This window comes from Phyllobates terribilis, unplaced genomic scaffold (genome assembly GCF_046119375.1).
Source record: "Phyllobates terribilis strain yellow unplaced genomic scaffold, ASM4611937v1 Scaffold_3__8_contigs__length_932513732, whole genome shotgun sequence".
NCBI classification, from domain to species: domain Eukaryota; kingdom Metazoa; phylum Chordata; class Amphibia; order Anura; family Dendrobatidae; genus Phyllobates; species Phyllobates terribilis.
The window spans coordinates 584,364,982-584,388,229 of record NW_027362763.1 but is presented as its reverse complement, the minus strand read 5'-3'; the positions used below and the strand labels follow the sequence as shown (position 1 = coordinate 584,388,229).

Below are 23,248 nucleotides of genomic sequence, written 5' to 3'. Positions count from 1 at the left end.
ACTGTGTTCCAAATTATTATGCAAAAAGTGTTTAGGAGTGATAAGGGAAGAATTTGTTTGTTTGTCAGTTAAACTCATTGATGGTGATGTGTGTCAGGGCTCTTTATATCACTGTAAGCAATTGCAGACACCTGTGCTAATTAGTTTGGCAGGTGTGTCCAATGAAAGGCAAGACTACTTAAGGCTGTCTCACATTATTAAGCAGCCTACATTTTCTGCCAAAATGGGAAAGAAAAAGGATGTGTCGGCTGCTGAGAAGCAACAAATTGTGGAGTGTTTAGTAGAGATGAGCGGTGTTCGACTAGAACTGTTCGCCAATCTCAAATTCGAGCTGTTTTGGGTGGTGTTCGAGTTGTTCGACGAACCCGAACGATTTGCAAAAAATTCGGCTGTTCGAGGTTATGTTCGATAACTGTTCGTGCACCAAAAGCGTGTCCTGCATGTCTGGCGCTATTTAGAGCACCAATCATGCAGGGATTGTCTGCCACTCACTGTAATGCCACAGCCATGGTGGTTGTGGCATTACAGTGATTGCCCAAATCGATGGGAACAGTGCTCACAGTGAAACATGAAAAGCCGGCAATTCAGCAGCGGCATACACCGGTACCCGACAATTTAGAACCGAAAGAATAGAGCTTCACACATAGATTAGATAGATAGAAACATGTCAGTCACACATATAAGAAGCACAGTGACAGTGTTGCTTACTGTACTTGTCATTTAGTGTAAAGGATTTATCAAAAAAAATAATTGTGTTTTCATGCACCGTCTCTTTAAAAAAGCCGGCCGGCAATTCAGCATCTGTACCCGACAATTTATAACAGACAGAATAGAGCTTCACACATAGATTAGGTAGATAGAAACATGTCAGTCACATATATATGAAGTACTGTGACAGTGTTGCTTACTGTACTTGTCATTTACTGCAAAGGATTTATTATAAAAAATAATAGTGTTTTCATGCACCGTCTCTTTAAAAAAGCCGGCCGGCAATTCAGCATCTGTGCCCGACAATTTATAACAGACAGAATAGAGCTTCACACATAGATTAGATAGATAGAAACATGTCAGTCACATATATATGAAGTACAGTGACAGTGTTGGTTACTGTACTTGTCATTTAGTATTAAAATAAAGGATTTATTATTAAAAAAAATTGGCGTGGGGTTCCCCGTAATTTTAGTCTCTAGCGGAGGTTAAGCAGACAGCTGGGGCAGATGTTTGAAGCCTGGTAAGGGAGTAATACCCACGGAGCTTCCCAGGCTACTAATATCAGCCCCCAGCTGAATACCTAGCCTTTACTAGCTATTAAAATGGAGGACCCCCCCCCAAAAAAATGACGTGGGGTCCCCCCTAATTTAATAGCTAGCAAAGGCTAGGCAGACAGCTGGGGGCTGATATTAATAGCCCAGGAAGGGAGCCATGAATATTGGCCCCCTCCCAGGCTAGAAACACCAGCCGTCAGCCGCCCCAGAAATGGCGCATCCATAGGATGCGCCAATTCTGGCACTTAGCCTCGCTCTTTCACGCTGCCCTGGTGCGGTGGCAGGGGGTAATAGGGTTGGGGTTGATGTCAGCTTATAATGCCAGCTGACATCAAGCCCAGGTTAGTAATGGAGAGGCGTCTATAAGACACCCCCATTACTAACCCCATAGTCAAAGTTAAAAGAAAACACAAACACCCAGAATAAAGTCCTTTAATTGAAATAAACACACATTCCTTTATTGTTCTAAATTAAACCATACTTACCATCACGCCCATTCCAGCTGAAGCCAACGATCTCCTGCAATAAAAGAAAAATAATAAAGCAACCTCATCCTTACCTTTCCATGGTTCCCAGGACAGCTTCAGCTCTGCTACATCGAGATGACAGGCTGGACCGCAGCAGAACGCTGCCATCCAGCCTGTCATCCCGCAGACACTGAGAAGCGCAGGCATGCTTGCGCTCTGCAGTGTCTGGCTGTGACGGCATAAAGATGAGACGAGTTCATGTCCAATGAACTCGGCGCACCTCATGCACGTCACTGACAGCGTGGGAAAATTCTCCTGCACTCAGCGCTTCAGCGTGAGAATTTTCCCACGCTGTCAGTGACGTGCATGAGGTGAGCTCATTCATGTCCAATGAACTCAGCTGACCTCATGTACGTCACTGACAGCGTGTGAGAATTTTCACGCTGAAGTGCTGAGTGCAGGAGAATTCTCCCACGCTGTCAGTGACGTGCATGAGGTGAGCTGAGTTCATTGGACATGAGCTTGTCTCATCTTTATGCCGTCACAGCGAGACACTGAGGAGCGCAAGCATGCCTGCGCTTCTCAGTGTCCGTGGGATGACAGGCTGGATGGCAGCTTTCTGCTGCGGTCCAGCCTGTCATCTCGATGCAGCAGAGCTGAAGCTGTCTTGGGAACCATGGAAAGGTAAGGATGAGGTTGCTTAATTATTTTACTTTTATTGCAGAAGACATTGGCTTCAGCTGGAATGGGCGTGACGGTAAGTATGGTTTAATTTAGAACAATAAAGAATTGTGTGTTTATTTCAATTAAAGGACTTTATTCTGGGTGTTGTGTTTTTTTAAATACTTTACTAGAAATTCATGGTGGTCATGTCTAATATTGGCGTGACCCCATGAATTTCGGGCTTGGGGCCAGCTGATAATGCCAAGCTGGCCTTAACCCCTTTATTACCCAGTGAGCCACCGCACCAGGGCCCTGGATGAGTTGGGTACAGCGCCAGAAGATGGCGCTTCTATGAACGCGCCATTTTCCGGGGCGGCTGCGGACTGCAATTTGCAGCGGGTGGGGCCCAGAAAGCTTGGGCCTCTCTGCGCTGCGGATTCCAGCTCCCAGCTGCCTAGTTGTACCTGGCTGGACACAAATATAGTGCGAAGCCCCACGTCAATTTTTTTTAATTATTTCATGAAATAATTTTTTTAAAAAAGGGCTTCCCTATATTGTTGTGTCTGGCCAGGTACAAATAGGCAGCTGGTGGTTGGGGGCAGCCCGTTCCTGCCAGCTGTACCTGACTGGACACAAATATAGGGCGAAGCCCCACGTCAATTTTTTTTAAATTATTTCAGAAAATTCATGAAATAATGAAAAAAAAATTGATGTGGGGCTTCGCCCTATATTTGTGTCCAGTCAGGTACAGCAGGCAGGAACGGGCTGCTCCCAACCACCAGCTGCCTATTTGTACCTAGCCGGACACAACAATATAGGGAAGCCCTTTTTTTCTTAATTATTCCATGAATTTAAAAAAAAAATACGTGGAGCTTCGCCCTATTTTTGTGTCCAGCCAGGTACAACTAGGCAGCTGGGGGCTGGAATCTGCAGCGCAGGGAGGCCCAAGCTTTCTGGGCCCCACCCGCTGCAAATTGCAGTCTGCAGCCGCCCCGGAAAATGGCGCGTTCATAGAAGCGCCATCTTCTGGCGCTGTACCCAACTCATCCAGGGCCCTGGTGCGGTGGCTCACTGGGTAATAAAGGGGTTAAGGCCAGCTTGGCATTATCAGCTGGCCCTAAGCCCGAAATTCATGGGGTCACGCCAATATTAGACATGACCACCATGAATTTCTAGTAAAGTATTTAAAAAAAACACAAACACCCAGAAAAAAGTCCTTTAATTGAAATAAACACACAATTCTTTATTGTTCTAAATTAAACCATACTTACCGCCACGCCCATTCCAGCTGAAGCCAACGATCTCCTGCAATAAAAGTAAAATAATAAAGCAACATCATCCTTACCTTTCCATGGCTCCCACGACAGCTTCAGCTCTGCTACATCGAGATGACAGGCTGGACCGCAGCAGAACGCTGCCATCCAGCCCGTCATCCCGCAGACACTGAGAAGCGCAGGCTTGCTTGCGCTACTCAGTGTCTGGCTGTGACGGCATCCAGATGAGCCGAGGTCATGTCCAATGAACTCGGCTCACCTCATGCACGTCACTGACAGCGTGGGAAAATTCTCACGCTGAAGCGCTGAGTGCAGGAGAATTCTCCCACGCTGTCAGTGACGTGCATGAGGTGCGCCGAGTTCATTGGACATGACCTCGGCTCATCTTTATGCCGTCACAGAGAGACAATGTGGAGCGCAAGCATGCCTGTGCTTCTCAGTGTCTGCGGGATGACAGGCTGGATGGCAGCTTTCTGCTGCGGTCCAGCCTGTCATCTCGATGTAGCAGAGCTGAAGCTGTCCTGGGAACCATGGAAAGGTAAGGATGAGGTTGCTTTATTATTTTTCTTTTATTGCAGGAGATCGTTGGCTTCAGCTGGAATGGGCGTGATGGTAAGTATGGTTTAATTTAGAACAATAAAGAATTGTGTCTTTATTTCAATTAAAGGACTTTATTCTGGGTGTTTGTGTTTTTTTTTTTAACTTTGACTATGGGGTTAGTAATGGGGGTGTCTTATAGACGCCTCTCCATTACTAACCTGGGCTTGATGTCAGCTGGCATTATAAGCTGACATCAACCCCAACCCTATTACCCCCTGCCACCGCACCAGGGCAGCGTGGAAGAGCGAGGCTAAGTGCCAGAATTGGCGCATCCTATGGATGCGCCATTTCTGGGGCGGCTGACGGCTGGTGTTTCTAGCCTGGGAGGGGGCCAATATTCATGGCTCCCTTCCTGGGCTATTAATATCAGCCCCCAGCTGTCTGCCTAGCCTTTGCTAGCTATTAAATTAGGGGGGACCCCACGTCATTTTTTTGGGGGGGGGTCCTCCATTTTAATAGCTAGTAAAGGCTAGGTATTCAGCTGGGGGCTGATATTAGTAGCCTGGGAAGCTCCGTGGGTATTACCCCCTTCCCAGGCTTCAAACATCTGCCCCAGCTGTCTGCTTAACCTCCGCTAGAGACTAAAATTACGGGGAACCCCACGCCAATTTTTTTTAATAATAAATCCTTTATTTTAATACTAAATGACAAGTACAGTAAGCAACACTGTCACTGTACTTCATATATATGTGACTGACATGTTTCTATCTATCTAATCTATGTGTGAAGCTCTATTCTGTCTGTTATAAATTGTCGCGTACCGCTGCTGAATTGCCGGCCGGCTTTTTTAAAGAGACGGTGCACGAAAACACTATTATATTTTTTAATAAATCCTTTACACTAAATGACAAGTACAGTAAGCAACACTGTCACTGTACTTCATATATATGTGACTGACATGTTTCTATCTATCTAATCTATGTGTGAAGCTCTATTCTGTCTGTTATAAATTGTCGGGTACCGCTGCTGAATTGCCGGCCGGCTTTTTTAAAGAGAAGGTGCAAGAAAACACTATTAAATTTTTTAATAAATCCTTTACACTAAATGACAAGTACAGTAAGCAACACTGTCACTGTACTTCATATATATGTGACTGACATGTTTCTATCTATCTAATCTATGTGTGATGCTCTATTCCTTCATGTCTAAATTGTCGGGTACCGGTGTATGCCGCTGCTGAATTGCCGGCCGGCTTTTTTAAAGAAAGCGTCTTCTGAGCAGTTTGTCAGCTTTTGGACACCTTTGAAGGTGTTTTCTATGTGTTCCTATGTGTTTTTGTTTGGCTGCCATTGGTTTTAACGGTGTTCGACGGTGTTCTAAGGTGTTCGACGAACAGTTCCTCGAACATCCCGGTGTTCGACGAACCGAACCCGAACACTACGGGGGTGGCTCAACACTAGTGTTTAGGTCAAGGCATGACTACAATCAACATTTCCCCCCCCGAACAACAAGATGCAGGGTCCTTCAGAGGTTTGCAGCTGTGCATACGCCATCCTGTCGACCTCCTCTATCCACTTCACACAAGCAGAAACGGCTCCAGTGGGCTAAACATTACATGAAGCCTGATTTCAAAACTGTTTTGTTCACGGATGAGTGCCGTGCAGCGCTCGATGGTCCAGATGGATGGAGTGGAGGATGGTTGGTTGATGGACACCCCACGCAAACACGGCTACAGCGCCAACAAGGAGGAGGTGGAGTAATGTTTTGGGCTGGAATCATGGGGAGAGAGATTGTCTGCCCCTTTAGGATCCCTGAAGGCGCTAAAGATGAACTCCATAATGTATGTGGATTTTCTCAAACAGCACTTCCTGCCATGGTTCAAGAAGAAGAACCATGTATTTCACAGCAAGATCATTTTTTTGCATGATAATGCACCATCTCATGCTGCACATAAAACATCTGCATCTCTGGCTGATATGGGCATAAAAGGGGACAAACTTATGGTGTGACCCCCATGCTCCCCTGACCTCTACCCCATTCAGAACCTCTGGAGCATCATCAAAAGGAGTGTCTATGATGGCGGGAGGCAATTCACATCTAAGCAACAGCTCTGGGAGGGTATTCTGTCCTCATGCAAAACAATTGAAGCAGAAACCATCCAAAACCTGACAAATTCAATGGACGAGAGAGTTCAGAAGCTCCTTTCGAACAAGGGGTCCTATGTGAAAATGTAACATCACCTAGAATAAAGTTTTGAGTTGAAAACTGTTTGATTTCAGTTTCTAATAACCTGCTAATGCTTATAATTTCAAAAATGACAATTTTTTTGGTCTTTATTAAAATGAAAAGGTTGATTGAAAAGTTTGGGGGATCTAAGAGTGTGGCAACCCAGTAGTCATGATTACTTCGAATTCTGACAATATGAGGGTCATGTTGCACGTAGTGCAGCAAGAAGGCACTTATGTGTCTTGCGCATCTCGGAGCCCCAAAATTATTTTCCGGGCTAGATGAAGCTAAAAATTATTATTAATTTTAAATCTGGTGGAGCTTAGTATAGATGGCCTAATAGGATCAGTGCTGCACACTGCTACAAAGCCCAAATTATTTTCCAGCCAAGATACAGATAAACATGATTAGTAATTTTAAATCTGGTGGAGCTTATTATAGATGGCCTAATAGAATCAGTGCTGCACACTGCTACAAAGCCCAAATTATTTTCCAGCCAAGATACAGATAAACATGATTAGTAATTTGAAAGCTTAAAGCGGTTGGTAGGGTGATTTTAACCAATCATCAAGCTTTTACTCTCCCCAGGATGACACAGGGGTAGAAAAGTCGTTTCGGATCCATGATTTGTTCATCTTTATGAACGTGAGTCTGTCTACATTATCAGTGGAGAGCCGCGTGCGCTTATCTGTCAGCACACCACCAGCAGCGCTGAACACACGTTCAGACAGAACGCTGGCTGCGGGGCATGACAAGATCTCCAAGGCGTAAGTGGCTAGCTCCGGCCATTTATCCAGATTGGAAGCCCAAAAAGAGCAAGGGTCCAGTGACACAGTCATAGCTTCAATGTTTACTTGGAGATACTCCTGTACCATTGTCTCTAGGCGTTGACTATGTGTCAGACTTCTTGTCTCCTGTGGCCTTGCAAAGGATGGGCTAAAAAAGTGGTGAAATGATTCCGCAAAATTGATGTTACCAGCAGATACTGTGGTTCTGTTACGGTTTGAGTGCTGAACACTTGACGGTCCCACGGTTGGCAAGTTGGAACTGTGAGATTCACTACGTGCACCACTGGTGTTTTGTGGAAAAGCACATGTAAGATTCTGCAACAGTCTCTGCTGATACTCCTGCATGCGTGCATCCCTTTCTATGGCAGGAATAATTTCGGAAAATTTACTTTTGTACCGGGGATCTAACAGTGTGGCAACCCAGTAGTCAGGATTATTTCTAATTCTCACAATTCGAGGGTCATGTTGCAGGTAGTGCAGCAAGAAGGCACTCATGTGTGTTGCGCATCCAGGAGCACCAAGTCCCTGTTGTGTTGGTGGCGAGGTAACAAACTTGCTTCCTTCCTCTGTCCTCTCCCCCCAACCTCGCACAACAGAAATGTGATCAAGGTCTCCCTCATCTGATGAGTCTTCCATCAGTTCGTCCTCCACTTCTTCCTGGGCTCCTTCACCTTCCTCACTAGTTTGGCTGCTACCATGCGCCCTGGTAAAACCATCTCCCCCACCCTCACATGCCTGCCGCCTTGGTGCTGCCGACCGTCTGGACCTTGCAGATGTTAGCCCTTCCGCATACAACTCCTCCTCCTCTACTTCCTCCACCTCCTCTTGTGCCACCACCTGACTCCGAATTCTGTTTAACATGTGCTCCAGCATGTAAATCACCGGAATAGTCATGCTGATAATGGCATCGTCAGCACTAAACATCTTCATCGCCATTTCAAAACTGTGCAGAAGGGTGCATAGGTCCCTGATCTGAGACCACTCCTCCAGCGTGATTTGCCCCACCTCTGGATCTCGTTGGCCCAGGCTATACGTCAGAACGTATTGCACCAGGGCTTGTCGGTGCTGCCACAGTCGCTGCAACATGTGCAGAGTTGAATTCCACCGGGTAGGCACATCGCATTTTAGCCGGTGAAGTGGCAGGCCCAACGACTTCTGTAGAGATGTAAGTCGCTGAGCTGCGGGATGCGAACGGCGGAAGTGAGCACACAGCGACTGTGCCCTCTGCAGAAGGCCATCTAGTCTGGGATAGTGGGCTAAAAATTGCTGGACAACCAGGTTCAACACGTGAGCCATACAAGGCACGTGTGTGACATTGCCCCGGCGAAGGGCCGCAAAGGCAGCATTTCTGTAGCCAAGAGCTTGCAGATGGTGAAATTCAACCTCTTAGCTTTCTCATGGCTAGGAGGAAGTGGTCTTTTACTTGTCCACATCTGAGGGACCGAGGGCTGGCTATTGTGCTTAGACGGGGTTGATAAGGGTGTCCCCGGCAAACTGCCGGTCTGTGATGAAGATGCAGGCGGACATGTTAGGTTGCCTTGATCCAAAGGTGGTGCTATCGATGTCGGACAGCACTCAACACCAGCTGGTGTTACCACCTCCAAAGAAAATGATGACCTGCCAATCACGCTGGCTGTTGCGGGTAAAGAGGTGGCAGGTCTGCGCCCCAAAACAGGTGTGACTGCTGTCCCCCCAGTCACAGAGGATGAAGAGGCCGCGGATGCACAAGGTATGGCAGACGGTGGTTGGCCTGGCCGGCTAGGCCGCATTGTAGCACACTGAGCTTCCCACTGCAACTTATGCTTCATGTCCATGTGCCGGTTCATGCATGAAGTACTCAAACTATGTATTTTTTGGCCTCTACTTAGCTTTTGCTGACAAATGTTACAGATAACACGAGTTGGGTCATCTTTATTGATCTGAAAAAATGCCCAGGCTATGCAAGGCTTAGCACCCATGCGACCTGAAGAGCCACCACGACTTGTGGTGAGAGGCAGAGTTGTGTTCGAGGATGCAGTTGTTGACGTGCTTCCAGTACTACGTCTCTGTCCAGGAAGGCGCAACCTGACCTCGTCGTCACTAGCATCTTCCTCCACCTCCTCTGCTGACCTCATCTCTTGGCTGACTGTGGGTTGACAGTAAGTGGGATCTCCAACCTCATCATCATCACCCTGTGCGTTATCACACCCGTCGTCCTCAGAGCCAACCTGTTCCTGCCCTGACAAAAAACTAAAGTTGTCGCTCCAATCAGGTATTTGAGTCTCATCATCGTCTTCCTCATTGTCTCCACCAACAGGAGTTACAGTTTGGGAATGAGGGTCTACATTATGGTCAAAACCTTCTGCGTCTGGTCCTGGATCCGACTCATAAAGATTCTGGGCATCAGTGCAGATCATTTCCTCGTCTGGATTCACAGAAGCGCTGGAGTCGACCTCTGATTCCCAGGCTATAGTATGAGTAAACAGCTCTGCAGACTCAACCATCTGTTCTACCTCATACTCAGACGGGCAGCTGGAGATTTGGGAGCTGTGAGGAAGCAAGTGCGATTGGGGTGACACCTTTGAGGACTGGAGTATTTGTGATGTTGAAGTTGATGTGGAGGAGAGCCCACTTAAAGGAGCACTTGATATCCGTTGAAGCACCTGCTGTTTTTGTGCCTCATCTGGAATTTGTAGCGATTGGCGTGGCCGTAAGAAAGGGATCTTATCACATTGTCCGCTAAAAGAAGTAGACATTTTAGTTTGGCTGGAAGATGGTCTTTCTTCTGCAGACGTTACTGTTGCTTTAACACCTACCCCACGGACACAACCTTTTTTCCCCTTCCCAACACATCTATTCCCCTTTCCACCAGCAGCAGGCCTTTTTCCACTCATTTTGGTGGTTAACTAATTCACAACTCTGGAGTTGTTTGCACAAAAAAACAATGGATGGGAACCGAGCAGAGCTGAGTGGCCAAACTGTGGTATTAGGCCAAAACTATTGGCTGGGTTAGATGCAGAAAAAAATTATATTCGATTTGCAACCTGATGGAGGTCAGTATAGATGGACTAATAGAACAAGTCCCACACACAGCTAGAAGCCCAAATATTTTTTCAGAGGTAGATGCAGAAAAAAAATATATTCAGTTTGCAACCTGATGGAGGTCAGTATAGATGGACTAATAGAGAAAGTCCCACACACTGATAGAAGGCCAAATATTTTTTCAGAGCTAGATGCAGACAAAAAATTATTTTGAATTTGCAACCTGATGGAGGTCAGTATAGGTGGACTAATAGAACAAGTCTCACACACTGCTAGAAGGCCAAATATTTTTTCAGAGCTAGATGCAGAAAAAAATTATATTCAGTTTGCAACCTGATGGAGGTCAGTATAGATGGACTAATAGAACAAGTCCCACACACAGCTAGAAGCCCAAATATTTTTTCAGAGGTAGATGCAGAAAAAAATTATATTCAGTTTGCAACCTGATGGAGGTCTGTATAGATGGATTAATAGAACAAGTCCCACACACAGCTAGAAGCCCAATATTTTTTCAGAGGTAGATGCAGAAAAAAAATTATTTTTAATTTGCAACCTGATGGAGGTCAGTATAGATGGACTAATAGAGAAAGTCCCACACACTGCTAGAAGGCCAAATATTTTTTCAGAGCTAGATGCAGAAAAAAATTATATTCAGTTTGCAACCTGATGGAGGTCAGTATAGATGGACTAATAGAGAAAGTCCCACACACTGCTAGAAGGCCAAATATTTTTTCAGAGCTAGATGCAGATAAAAATTATTTTTAATTTGCAACCTGATGGAGGTCAGTATAGATGGACTAATAGAGAAAGTCCCACACACTACTAGAAGGCCAAATATTTTTTCAGAGCTAGATGCAGAAAAAAATTATATTCAGTTTGCAACCTGATGGAGGTCAGTATAGATGGACTAATAGAAAAAGTCCCACACACAGCTAGAAGCCCAAATATTTTTCCAGAGGTAGATGCAGATAAAAATTATTTTTAATTTGCAACCTGATGGAGGTCAGTATAGATGGACTAATAGAGAAAGTCCCACACACTGCTAGAAGGCCAAATATTTTTTCAGAGCTAGATGCAGATAAAAATTATTTTTAATTTGCAACCTGATGGAGGTCAGTATAGATGGACTAATAGAGAAAGTCCCACACACTGCTAGAAGGCCAAATATTTTTTCAGAGCTAGATGCAGAAAAAAATTATATTCAGTTTGCAACCTGATGGAGGTCTGTATAGATGGATTAATAGAACAAGTCCCACACACAGCTAGAAGCCCAATATTTTTTCAGAGGTAGATGCAGAAAAAAAATATATTCAGTTTGCAACCTGATGGAGGTCTGTATAGATGGATTAATAGAACAAGTCCCACACACAGCTAGAAGCCCAATATTTTTTCAGAGGTAGATGCAGAAAAAAAATATATTCAGTTTGCAACCTGATGGAGGTCAGTATAGATGGACTAATAGAGAAAGTCCCACACACTGCTAGAAGGCCAAATATTTTTTCAGAGCTAGATGCAGAAAAAAATTATATTCATTTTGCAACCTGATGGAGGTCAGTATAGATGGACTAATAGAGAAAGTCCCACACACAGCTAGAAGCCCAAATATTTTTTCAGAGGTAGATGCAGATAAAAATTATTTTTAATTTGCAACCTGATGGAGGTCAGTATAGATGGACTAATAGAGAAAGTCCCACACACTGCTAGAAGGCCAAATATTTTTTCAGAGCTAGATGCAGAAAAAAATTATATTCAGTTTGCAACCTGATGGAGGTCAGTATAGATGGACTAATAGAACAAGTCCCACACACTGCTAGAAGCCCAAATATTTTTTCAGAGCTAGATGCAGAAAAAAATTATATTCAATTTGCAACCTGATGGAGGTCAGTATAGATGGACTAATAGAGTGATGCTATGCCCAAAAGATTTTACTTTACTAGGTGCAGTAAAAAAGTTGGTATTCTATACACAGGTGGTATATCTTGCAACACAGATAGGCTACTCCACTGACTAACACACTCTGCAATAGGCCAAAAAGGATTAGCTTTGCTAGATTCAGCCAAATGCTGTGAAAAAAACTTGCACAGCACTGGCACAGACCTGCCTGGCAAAAACTGATAGGAACTGATGTAACCTAGTCCTGAAAAGGACTCCAATTACAATTAGTCTTTACTCCCACAATCTATCTATTTAAGAGCACAGACCTGCCTGATAAAAGTCGTAGGAAATGCTGTAACCTAGTCCTTAAAAGGACTGCAATCACAACTATTCCCTACTCCCAAGCTATCTGTAGATTTGTGCGAAAATTGGCTTGAAATTAACAAGGTATAGCGCACACAGCAACAGCGGTGCCGTCTAACACGCAGCTGCAGCAGTGAGAAAATGGTGGCGACGGGGAAAATGGCTTGGTCTTATAGGGCAAGGACATGTGACATACACTGCCAATGACACATGCCCTTGCTTGTGTGAAAAAAAGCACTTCGCTCCGTGTGTGCGCTGCTGATAGGCTGACAGATTGCACCTCCCCACTGCAAATGCGGGAAAGAGAAAAAAAAATGGAGATCTTCATTGTTCCTGCAGAGATCCATCCCCTGCCCCTCCCCCCACCCCGCTGTACACTCAAACTGCGTATTAACATTAATTTTCATCATTACTGAGAAAAAATCCAGCTATGATTTTGGTGCACGAACAGTTATCGAACATAACCTCGAACAGCCGAATTTTTCTCAAATCGTTCGTGTTCGTCGAACGGCTCGAACACCGCCCAAAACAGCTCGAATTTGAGATTGGCGAACAGTTCGAGTAGAACAACGCTCATCTCTACTCAGAATGATTTAAAATAATGCTACATATGTGGTACCAGTCTGTGGGCACTACTTCTGGGAAACTGCAGAGTCAGTCAGACCAACTGTTGTTCTTCAGTACATGCTGTAATATGACACTGAGCATTGCACGTTTTATATGAATATATTAATCCAGCGATTTTTGGAGACAAAGTCGGTCTCCCTTTTAGTGCTATGTCTCTGCTATAATATACAGGCTTGTTTAATCCAGCTATCTTGAGACAAAGTCTGTTTTCTAAAAATTTCCCAGTGCCATATTTTTGCTAAAATATACAGACTTGTTTTTTTCAGTAATTTTTCATGATTGTGTTTTTTTAAATTATGATAGTGATTTTCTAGGGACATCAGGGACACCGACATGGAGCGGGGGCGCCACGGAGCAAAAATTAGGGTGCAAACCTCCACTGTCAGGAAGGGAGAGAAATTAGGGAAAAAATAGGGACAGAAATAACCCGTAATCTCTCCTGTCCAGTGTATGACTTATCCCTGATGTTCCTTATTTATGGGTGGTTGTGGTTGTGGGGATTGTTTGGGTCCTTTTAGAATATTTAATAAAAGTTCAATTTTTGGGGTCTAATTTCCCTACGGTTTTTCTGCATAATTAGGCCCTGTTTACTACATTTTTTGTTTTGGTGTTTAATATGACTTACTATACTAATTCATCCCAAAACTTTTTGGAACGCCTTTTTAGAGTATTATATACCAATGAAACGTATCCCAGAACAAGTTATTCTGTGTGGATGAGCAATATAATACCAATTTTAAAATTTTGAACCTTTTTTAAAGGTTTATATACCAACGAAATGTACTCCAGACCACGGAATAGTCTATGGATGAGCAATATAATACCAATAAATTTTTAAACAAATTTTTGTACGGTTATATACCAACAAAATGTACCTCAGACCACAGAATAGTGTATGGGTGAGAAATTTAATCCAGCCAAAATTTTTAATGCTTTTTTGGAGTGTTATATGCCACAGAAATGGACCACAAAGCATGTAATACTGTATGGGTGAGAAATTTAACCCAGCAACATTTTTTAATGCTTTTTTGGAGTTTTACATACCACCATAATGTACCAATAACCATGTTAAACTGTATGGATAACTAATTGAGTCCAGAAAAAAAAATTTGAACATAAATATTTTGAAAGTGTAGTTTATGTACTTCTACACTCATAAAGTCTTTGCAGAAAATGCAAAGCCAGGAAAAAATTATAAGGAGGGTCATCCATAGACCCCTGAAAGGCAACATCTGGCAGGCCTCATCCAAATATTTTTAAAGTGTAGTTGCTATATTCCTACACTTATAAAGGCTTTGCACAAAGTACAAAGCCAGTAGGAAAAATTCTAAAGAGGATAATACAGTAATCCTCTTCAGGAGTCCACTTATTCTCCTTTCTCAGTGGATCACACTCACTGCATACCAGTGATGTTGTCCCTCCATTTTGAGGAACATTACCCTGGTCCCAGCCATCAGCTTTTGCAGCCTTCGAGGCAAGTGTTCCATCTCTACTGCCCGATGGTTAAACAAGATGTGATGACAGGTCCCAAACTCTTAAGTAGACCCCCTTCTCTGCTGACAGTAATAAGCAACGACCAACCCCCCCCCCCCCCCCCCCAGATGCCAATGGCTGGTGGGCCCGATAACATTTTTCCAGACCTGGCACTGGCTCACTTCCTTGTCTCTTCCGACCAGCCATACACTGAATGGATGACTAATTGAATACGGTAAAATATTTTAACACTTTTTTGGAGTTTTAAATGTCACAGAAATGTACCCCAGGCCACGGAATAGTGTATGGGTGAGAAAAGTAATCCTACCAATTTTTTGAATGCTTTTTCAGTTTTCTAGATTACAGAAATGTACCCCACACTGTAACAGAGCTTTGTAATGGTGTCAGTATGCCTAGCTGGGCGGCACCTGTTCTTTAATAATCCCTAATGATGTCAGATGGCCAGCCAATCACAGTAATGCCACTACCAAGATGGCTATGGGATTACAGTGACTCACAGGCAATCCCTGCATGCTTATTGGCTGTGTAACAGGCACCAAACATGCGAGGCGGGGATTAGAGTTTGGAGTCGAGTAAAGAAAGGCTAGGGAGCCCATAGGGCAGACAGGCCACTTGACAATTTAGAGGGTGGGAGTGAGGAGATTAACTTGTTTGAAAATAAGGATTGGAGGGATTTTAGTGGTGTACGTACAGGGAGTCTGTCTGACTGGTGGAGGATATTTTTGGAGTACATGGTTGTAGGGGGGCTATTTAAAGGATAGGGGAGGATTCCTACCCTCTCTTGCTTTCTGGATCCAGCTGGCCACCAACCCTCTACTTTTTTTGGTTTTCTGTTTTTTATTAAAAAAATAAGATAATAATGAGCCTTTTTTCTGTCACAGCGGCGGGGGGGGGGGATAGGTCTGGGTTAGAGGCTGGTTAAGTGGTGATGGCCTTTGTTAGGAAGGCACTATTAGGGTATGGCAATAATATAAAAAAACAGAAATGATCAGCTCACCCATCCATGAGTGCACAGGATCCAAAATCCAAGGAAAGGTAGTCCACAGAAAAAGGGAGGTTGATCCAGCACTTCCAGAGAATGCAAACCTGAATAAGAAGTATCACTTCGAAACACGTCAACCAGGACTCTAATATATTTCTTTTGGGACTTTCTCCTCGGATTATATATTAATATATTCCTAAAATGTGCACTTTCCTTTGAAACATGTTTTTATGGATGGATTATTAATGGAATAAAGTTTGCATTTTCTTGAAGTGCTGGATCAACCTCCCCTTTTCTGTGGACTATTAGGATATGGTGGCTTCTGTTATAGGCCAAGGTAACTTGCCAGTGGACGTCCTGCAAAGTTTGGGGTATTAATTAAATGTTATTAATACTTAATTTTCTGGGCTGATGCGGTGCGGCCAGGGAAAATTCGGAACATTGTGGGTTAAGCCTCTGGACCGATCAGCTGTTGAATGTTATTTAATGTTATATAATGTTTACATTCTTCATAATGTTTGGGGCGCTACGGTTGTGGGCGCTCCAAATTTGTGTGTAATGTTTAATAAAAGGCTGCTGTGGCAATTTCTACCTATACGCTTCTCCTGTACCAGTCACTGTCACGTTTTGTTCAAGATTATTGTAATTGTTTTTGCTATGTTTTTGCTTTCTCACATGTAAAGCACCATGGAATAAATGACGCTATAATAATAATAATAATGGTAAGAATTGATGCTTAGATTTTGAACTACCAATAATCCCTCTTTAACTTGTCACGAGCACATCCGAGCACCCAGATATACTCAAGTGATATCCGAGTATCACCAAGCACGTCCGCTCATCCCTAGAGGATTGTAATGGAGAATTGTGCAACAAACCAGCTTACTGTTTTCATTATCTAAAGGATCTTCGAGAATGAAAGGTTAAATCTGATAGGTTGCAAAAGAAACATAAAATTGTTGCAATGTAAAAATAGTAAGAGAATTTCGTTATTGTATATAAAGGTAAACTTCGCATTGAACCTTAACAAACAATACACTAGAGCAAAGGAAATGGAACACTTGGATTTGAAGATTTCAAAATCTTTTGGGACAAACTGAAAAACTGGATTGTGAGTTTGCATCAAATGTTTTAAGGCACAAGCAAATATAGTTACATGATTTAAAGGGATTTTACTATCTCAGAAATGCATGGTGCAAAAAACTATCTGAAAGATGAAGACCCAATAGAAGTAAATAAGGAGTCGTGCATTTGCAGTCACTAAATTTAACCACTTCATGCCAGAGCCTGTTTTCGCCTTCGTGACAGGCCAATTTTTTCAATTCTGACCACTGTCACTTTATGAAGTAATTACTTTGGAACGCTTCAACGGATTCCCCTGATTCTGAGACTGTTTTTTGTGACATATTGTACTTCATGATAGTGGTAAAATTTCTTCGATATCACTTGCGTTTATTAGTGAAAAAAACGGAAATTTGGCAAAAATTTTGAAATTTTTGCAATTTTCAAACTTTGAATTTTCATGCCCTTAAATCAGAGAGATATGTCACACAAAATAGTTAATAAATAAGATTTCCCACATGTCTACATTACATCAGCACAATTTTGGAACCAACATTTTTTTTGTTAGGAAGTTCTAAGGGTTAAAAGTTGACCAGTGATTTCTCATTTTTCCAACAAAACTTACAAAAATATTTTTTTAGGGACCACATCTTATTTGAAGTGACATTGAGGGACCTTTATGACAGAAAATACCCAAAAGTGACACCATTCTAAAAACTGCACCCCTCAAGGTGCTCAAAACCACATTCAAGAAGTTTATTAACCCTTCAGGTGTTTCACGGGAATTTTTGGAATGTGGAAGAAAACAATGAACATTTAACTTTTTTTCACAAAAATGTTACTTTAGACCCAATTTTTTTATTTTCACAAGGGTAACAGGGAAAAATGGACTACACAATTTGTAGTGCAATTTCTCATGAGCGCGCTGATACCCCATATGTGAGGGAAAACCACTGTTTGGGCGCACTGCAGGGTTCGGAAGGGAAGGAGCGCCATTAGACTTTTTGAATGTAAAATTTGTTTGAATAATTAGCGGACACCATGTTGCGTTTGGAGAGCTCTTGATGTGCCTAAACAGTGGAAACCCCCCACAAGTGACACCATTTTGGAAACTAGACCCCTTAGGGAACTTATCTAGATGTGTGGTGAGCACCTTGAACCCCCAGGTGCTTCATAGAAGTTTATAATATTGAGCTGTAAAAATAAAATTTTCACATTTTTTCCACAAAAACGCTTTTCATCTCTTAATTTTGCATTATTATAAGGATAATAGGAGAAATTGCACCATGAAATTTGTTGTGCAATTTCTCCTGAGTATGCCGATACCACATATGTGGGGGAAAACCACTATTTGGGTACACTGCAGGGTTGGGAAGGGAAGGAGCACCATTTGACTTTTTGAATGTAAAATTTGTTTGAATAATTAGCGGACGCCATGTCGCATTTGGGGAGCCCCTAATGTGCCTAAACAGTGGAAACCCCCCACAAGTGACACCATTTTCGAAACTAGACCCCTTAGGGAACTTATATAGATGTGTGGTGAGCACCTTGCACCCCCAGGTGCTTCACAGAAGCTTATAATATTGAGCTGTAAAAATAAAATGTTCACATTTTTCCCACAAAAAATGTTTTTCATCCCCTAATTTTGCATTATCATAAGGGTAATAGGATAAATTGCACCATGAAATTTGTTGTGCAATTTCTCCTGAGTACGCCGATACCCCATATGTGGGGGAAAACCACTGCTTTGGTGTACGGAAGAGAAAGGAGAGCTATGTTGGCTGGGATAGGTTGCAGACACCATGTCACATTTGAAGAGTCGCTGACGTGCCGAAACAGCAGAAACCCCCACAAGTGACCCCATTTTGTAAACTACACCTCTCAAGGAATTCATCTAGGGAAGTAGTGAGTATTTTTTAATTTTTAAATTTATACCATTGGGCAGTGAAGAAAACATAATTATATTTTTACCACAAAAAAATGTTTTACCCTCAGATTTTACATTTTCACACAGGGCAATGGGTAAAAATGGTGCCGAAATGTGTCACGCAATTTCTTCTAAAAGTGTCAATACCCCATATGTGGCTGTATCGTACCGCTCAGCCATACGGCGAGATCTGGGGGGGACGGAGTGCTATTTGACAATTGGAGAATAAATTATTGTAGAATAGGCATTTGGATTTGGGAGCACAAAATTTTTTGAATTTCTTTTGGGGGGCAAGGGCCATTTCGCTTTTCCAGAGCCTTTCTGCTACCAGTAACTTGAAAGTCCCTTATATTTTTAACAGATAACGGACCTGAGTGGGGACTAGCTTTTTTTGAGGACCGAGTTGAAGCTTTTATTGGGAACATTTTACATATTGTTTATCCGGAGCTCTATGCTGAGCACTTACATCAGGGTTTCCATCTAAATTTCCAAGTGATGTAATTCAGATGAAACCCGTGCGGGATCCATTCACTGTAATGAGGCAGCAGAGTTACTCTGGACTCCGTCTGGCCTCTGTTTAGCGGTGTCCTTTTTTTCAGAAGTGCACAAAACTGTGGCCAACCGCACTTTTATGCACGCCTAAAAAAACTGACACCGACTGACATCTGCCTCATTACAGGGAATCTTCCGTCATGGGTTCCGTCTGAATCACGTATTTCAGAGATTTACACGGAAACTCTGGTGTAAGTGCTCAGCGCAGAGCGCAGGATAAATGTGAGCAGAGCCTTACTGCGATCTTTGGGAGACATAATAAACAAATCAGTAGCAGGTGAAGAATTGGTTTTATTTATTTTTTACGCAGTTCCTCGTGCGGTATAAGTGATGAGATTACTTTATTCTTTGGGTCGGTGCGATTACAGAGATACCAGTTTTATATCGTGTTTTTATGATTGACAGCTGTCACACACTAAAAGACGCTTTTTTTTGCAAAATCTAGTGTTTGCATCGCCATATTTTGAGAGCTATACTTTTTCCATATTTCGGTCGACAGAGTCATGTGATGGCTTGTTTTTTGTGGGACGAGTTGACATTTTTGGGTACGTGACATTTTTTGATCGCTTTCTATTCCGTTTTTTGGGAGGTAAAATTAACAAAAACCAACAATTAAGGAATTGTTTTTGAGGTTTTTTTTTATGCCGTTCTGCGTGTGGTAAAAGTGATAAGGCAGCATTATTCTTTGAGTCAGTACGTTTACAGCGATACTACACTTACCGTATATTTTTTTTATGTTTTGGCGCTTTTACACAATAAAACCATTTTATAGAAAAAATATTTTTTTTGCATCGCTTTATTCTGAGAGCCATAACTTTTTTATTTTTCGGCTGATGGAGCTGTATGGCGGCTTTTTTTTTGCGGAACAAGATGACATTTTCAGCGGTACCATTTTTATTTCCATTTTGCTTTTTGATCGCATTTTTTTCCACTTTTTGTTTGGCGATATGAGGAAATAGCATAGTTTTTTGCTCCGTTTTTTATTTATTTTTATTATGGTGTGCACAGAAGGAGTTAATTAGTGTGACCGTTTTATAGATCGGGTTGTTTCGGACGCGGCGATACCAAATATGTGTACTTTTTTTGTTTTTGCATAAATATACGGATTTATTGGTTTAATATTTTATTTATTTATTTTGCGATTTTTTTTTTTAAACAGTTTGAAAACATTTTTTTAGACTTTTTTTTACATTTTTACTTAGTCCCTGTATGGGACATTAATTTTTATTTTTCTAATCACTGTTCTCATGCAATGCAATAGACATGTATTGCATTGCATGAGAGCTTTGCTTACAGTTTCATAGTCAGTGTCTCCTGCTAGATTTCAGCTACTGGCTGACTCTAGCAGGACACGGTACATGGCAGACCCGGAGGCAGTCATGTGACCTACGGCTGCCATGACAACGGCAGGTCCTCTCAGACATCAGGGGGCCGTTGGAGAGGTAAGTGGACGACCCCCTCTCCTCTCACTATCTTCTAAATGCCGCGATCGCTATAGATCGCGGCATCTAGAAGATAGCAAAGGGTTAACATCATTGGGACCTGATCCAATCAGGTCCCGATGATGTCCCCTGTCACTGCTACTGATCTGAACCGCAACCGCAGCGCCTGCAGGACCCTGGGGGTCCTGAGCGCTGCGGGACCACCGACCGTTTATAAACGTCGGGGCTGCACAGAGCCCAGGCAGCGCCGACGTTTATATACAGTGGGCGGTCGGGAAGCGGTTAAAGCAACATGAGATTTCGACCTGCTCTTTAGATAGATTTGCATTTATTAGATGGATGCATGTCTATTCTGTGGACATGCTATTAATGTCTGAGACCAGGATTTAAGTAACTTAAAGGGGTTGTCCGTCAAAATCGATAAGTCTGCAGTCACTCTGTGTGACTGAGCTAGTCTAGTGGGCACGGCCTTGCTACATACACTTGAGCGAGGCCGTTCCCTGATTTGTGATGCTGTCATCCAGTGGCCGCGCCCACTGGACAGACTCTGGCTGGGAGTATGTATAGCCCATACATAACCTCCAGTCCCGTCATAGAAATATATACGTACACTGAAAGAGTAATTTTTGTTTTGTGCTTTTTTGTCTTTTCCATGAATCAAAAGTGCACATGAAAACAATCAACTTTGTAAAATATCTTATCAGAGAAATTAGCTTTTTACTCCTTTTGAACTAATCATTCTTTCTTAAAATTTTCAATTCACCAATCAAATATGTCTTTACAGATTTAACCAATTTTGCCCAGTGAAAGTTCAATCCAGGTAGAGGATGAAGCAGATTTCTCTTAGAAATCTATATTACAAAGTTTCCCACTTCCATGTATACTATTGATTTATGTAATAAATATTAAAAGAACGGTTGCTCTTTCTCTTAGATGTAATGTAGTGCACAGTTGATTATATATAAGCCCAATTCCTAAAAAGTTTAACACTGAGCAAAATGTAAAGAAAACAAGAATGTAATGATTTGGAAATCTCATAGCCATATTTTATTCACAACAGAACATAGAACAAACATCAAATTTTGAAAGTTAGGCATTGTTACACATCAAATTTTGAAAGTTAGGCATTGTTACACATCAAATTTTGAAAGTTAGGCATTGTTCCATTGTATTTGAAAAACATCTCATTTAGATATTTATGACAGCAAATTATTATTTTTTAAAAAGTAGGGTTAAAGGCTGGAAAAGTAAGTGGTACTAATGAAAAACAGCTGAAAAGTAAATTTTCAACTAAGTCACATGACTGTATAAAAGAGAATGATAGAGAAGCAGAGTCTCTCAGAAGAAAAGATGGTCAGAGTTTCACCCATCTGTGAACAATTTCAGAAAAATGCTCCTAAACATAAAATTGCAAAGACTTTGAATATCCTACCATCTATAGTATATAATATCCTAAAACATTCAGAGATTTTGGAGAAATCCATGTACAGTGGGGGAAATAAGTATTTGATCCTACAGACAAGTTAGACGCTCCTAATCAACTCGTTACCTGCATTAAAGACAGCTTTCTTACATAGTCACCTGTATAAAAGACTCCTGTCCACAGACTCAATTAATCAGTCAGTCTCTAACCTCTACAACATGGACAAGACCAAAGAGCTTTCTAAGGATGTCAGGACAAGATCATAGACCTGCACAAAGCTGGATTGGGCTACAAAACCATAAGTAAGACGCTGGGTGAGAAGGAGACAACTGTTGGTGCAATCGTAAGAAAATGGAAGAAATACAAAATGACTGTCAATCGACATCGATCTGGGCCACCATGCAAAATCTCACTTCATGAGGTATCCTTGATCATGAGGAAGGTGCGAGATCAGCCTAAAACTACACGGGGGGAACTTGTTAATGATTTCAAGGCAGCTGGGACCACAGTCACCAAGAAAACCATTGGAAACACATTACGCCGTAAAGGTTTAAAATCATGCCGTGCCCGCAAGGTCCCCCTGCTCAAGAAGACACATGTGCAGGCCCGTCTGAAGTTTGCCAATGAACACCTGGATGATTCTGTGAGTTATTGGGAGAAGGTGCTGTGGTCAGATGAGACAAAATTTGAGCTCTTTGGCATTAACTCAACTCGCCGTGTTTGGAGGAAGAAGGAGGATGAGTACAATCCTAAGAACATTGTCCCAACCCTGAAGCATGGTAGGGGAAACATTATACTTTGGGGTTGCTTTTCTGCAAAGGGGAGATGAGGACTGCACCGTACTGAAGGGAAGATTGATGGGGTCATGTATCGCGAGATTTTGGCCAACAACCTCCTTCCCTCAGTAAGAACATTGAAGATGGGTCGTGGCTGGGTCTTCCAGCAAGACAATGACCCAAAACATACAGCCAAGGCAACGAAGAAGTGGCTCAAAAAGAAGCACAGTAAGGTCATGGACTGGTCTAGCCAGTCTCCAGACCTTAAACCCATAGAAAACTTATGGAGGGAATCTCCGAGTTGCCAAGCGACAGCCTCAAAATCTTAATGATCTGCAAAGAGGAGTAAACCAAAATTCCTCCTGACATGTGCGCAAATCTCATCATCAACTACAAAAAACGTCTGACTGCTGTGCTTGCCAACAAGGGTTTTGCCACCAAGTATTAAGTGTTGTTTGCCAGAGGGATCAAATACTTTTTT

The 23,248-nt window shown here is 42.5% G+C and overlaps 1 protein-coding gene across 1 annotated transcript in view; it reads left to right on the top strand.

Moving 5' to 3' along the window:
- CAPN9 (calpain 9) overlaps window positions 1-23,248 on the top strand; it is a 475,752-nt gene that overhangs the window by 404,735 nt on the left and 47,769 nt on the right. The window contains exon 16 of the mRNA XM_073671460.1: window positions 16,628-16,696. Within this exon, the coding sequence (XP_073527561.1) occupies window positions 16,628-16,696 (69 nt within the window). The remainder of the gene's footprint in view (window positions 1-16,627; window positions 16,697-23,248) is intronic.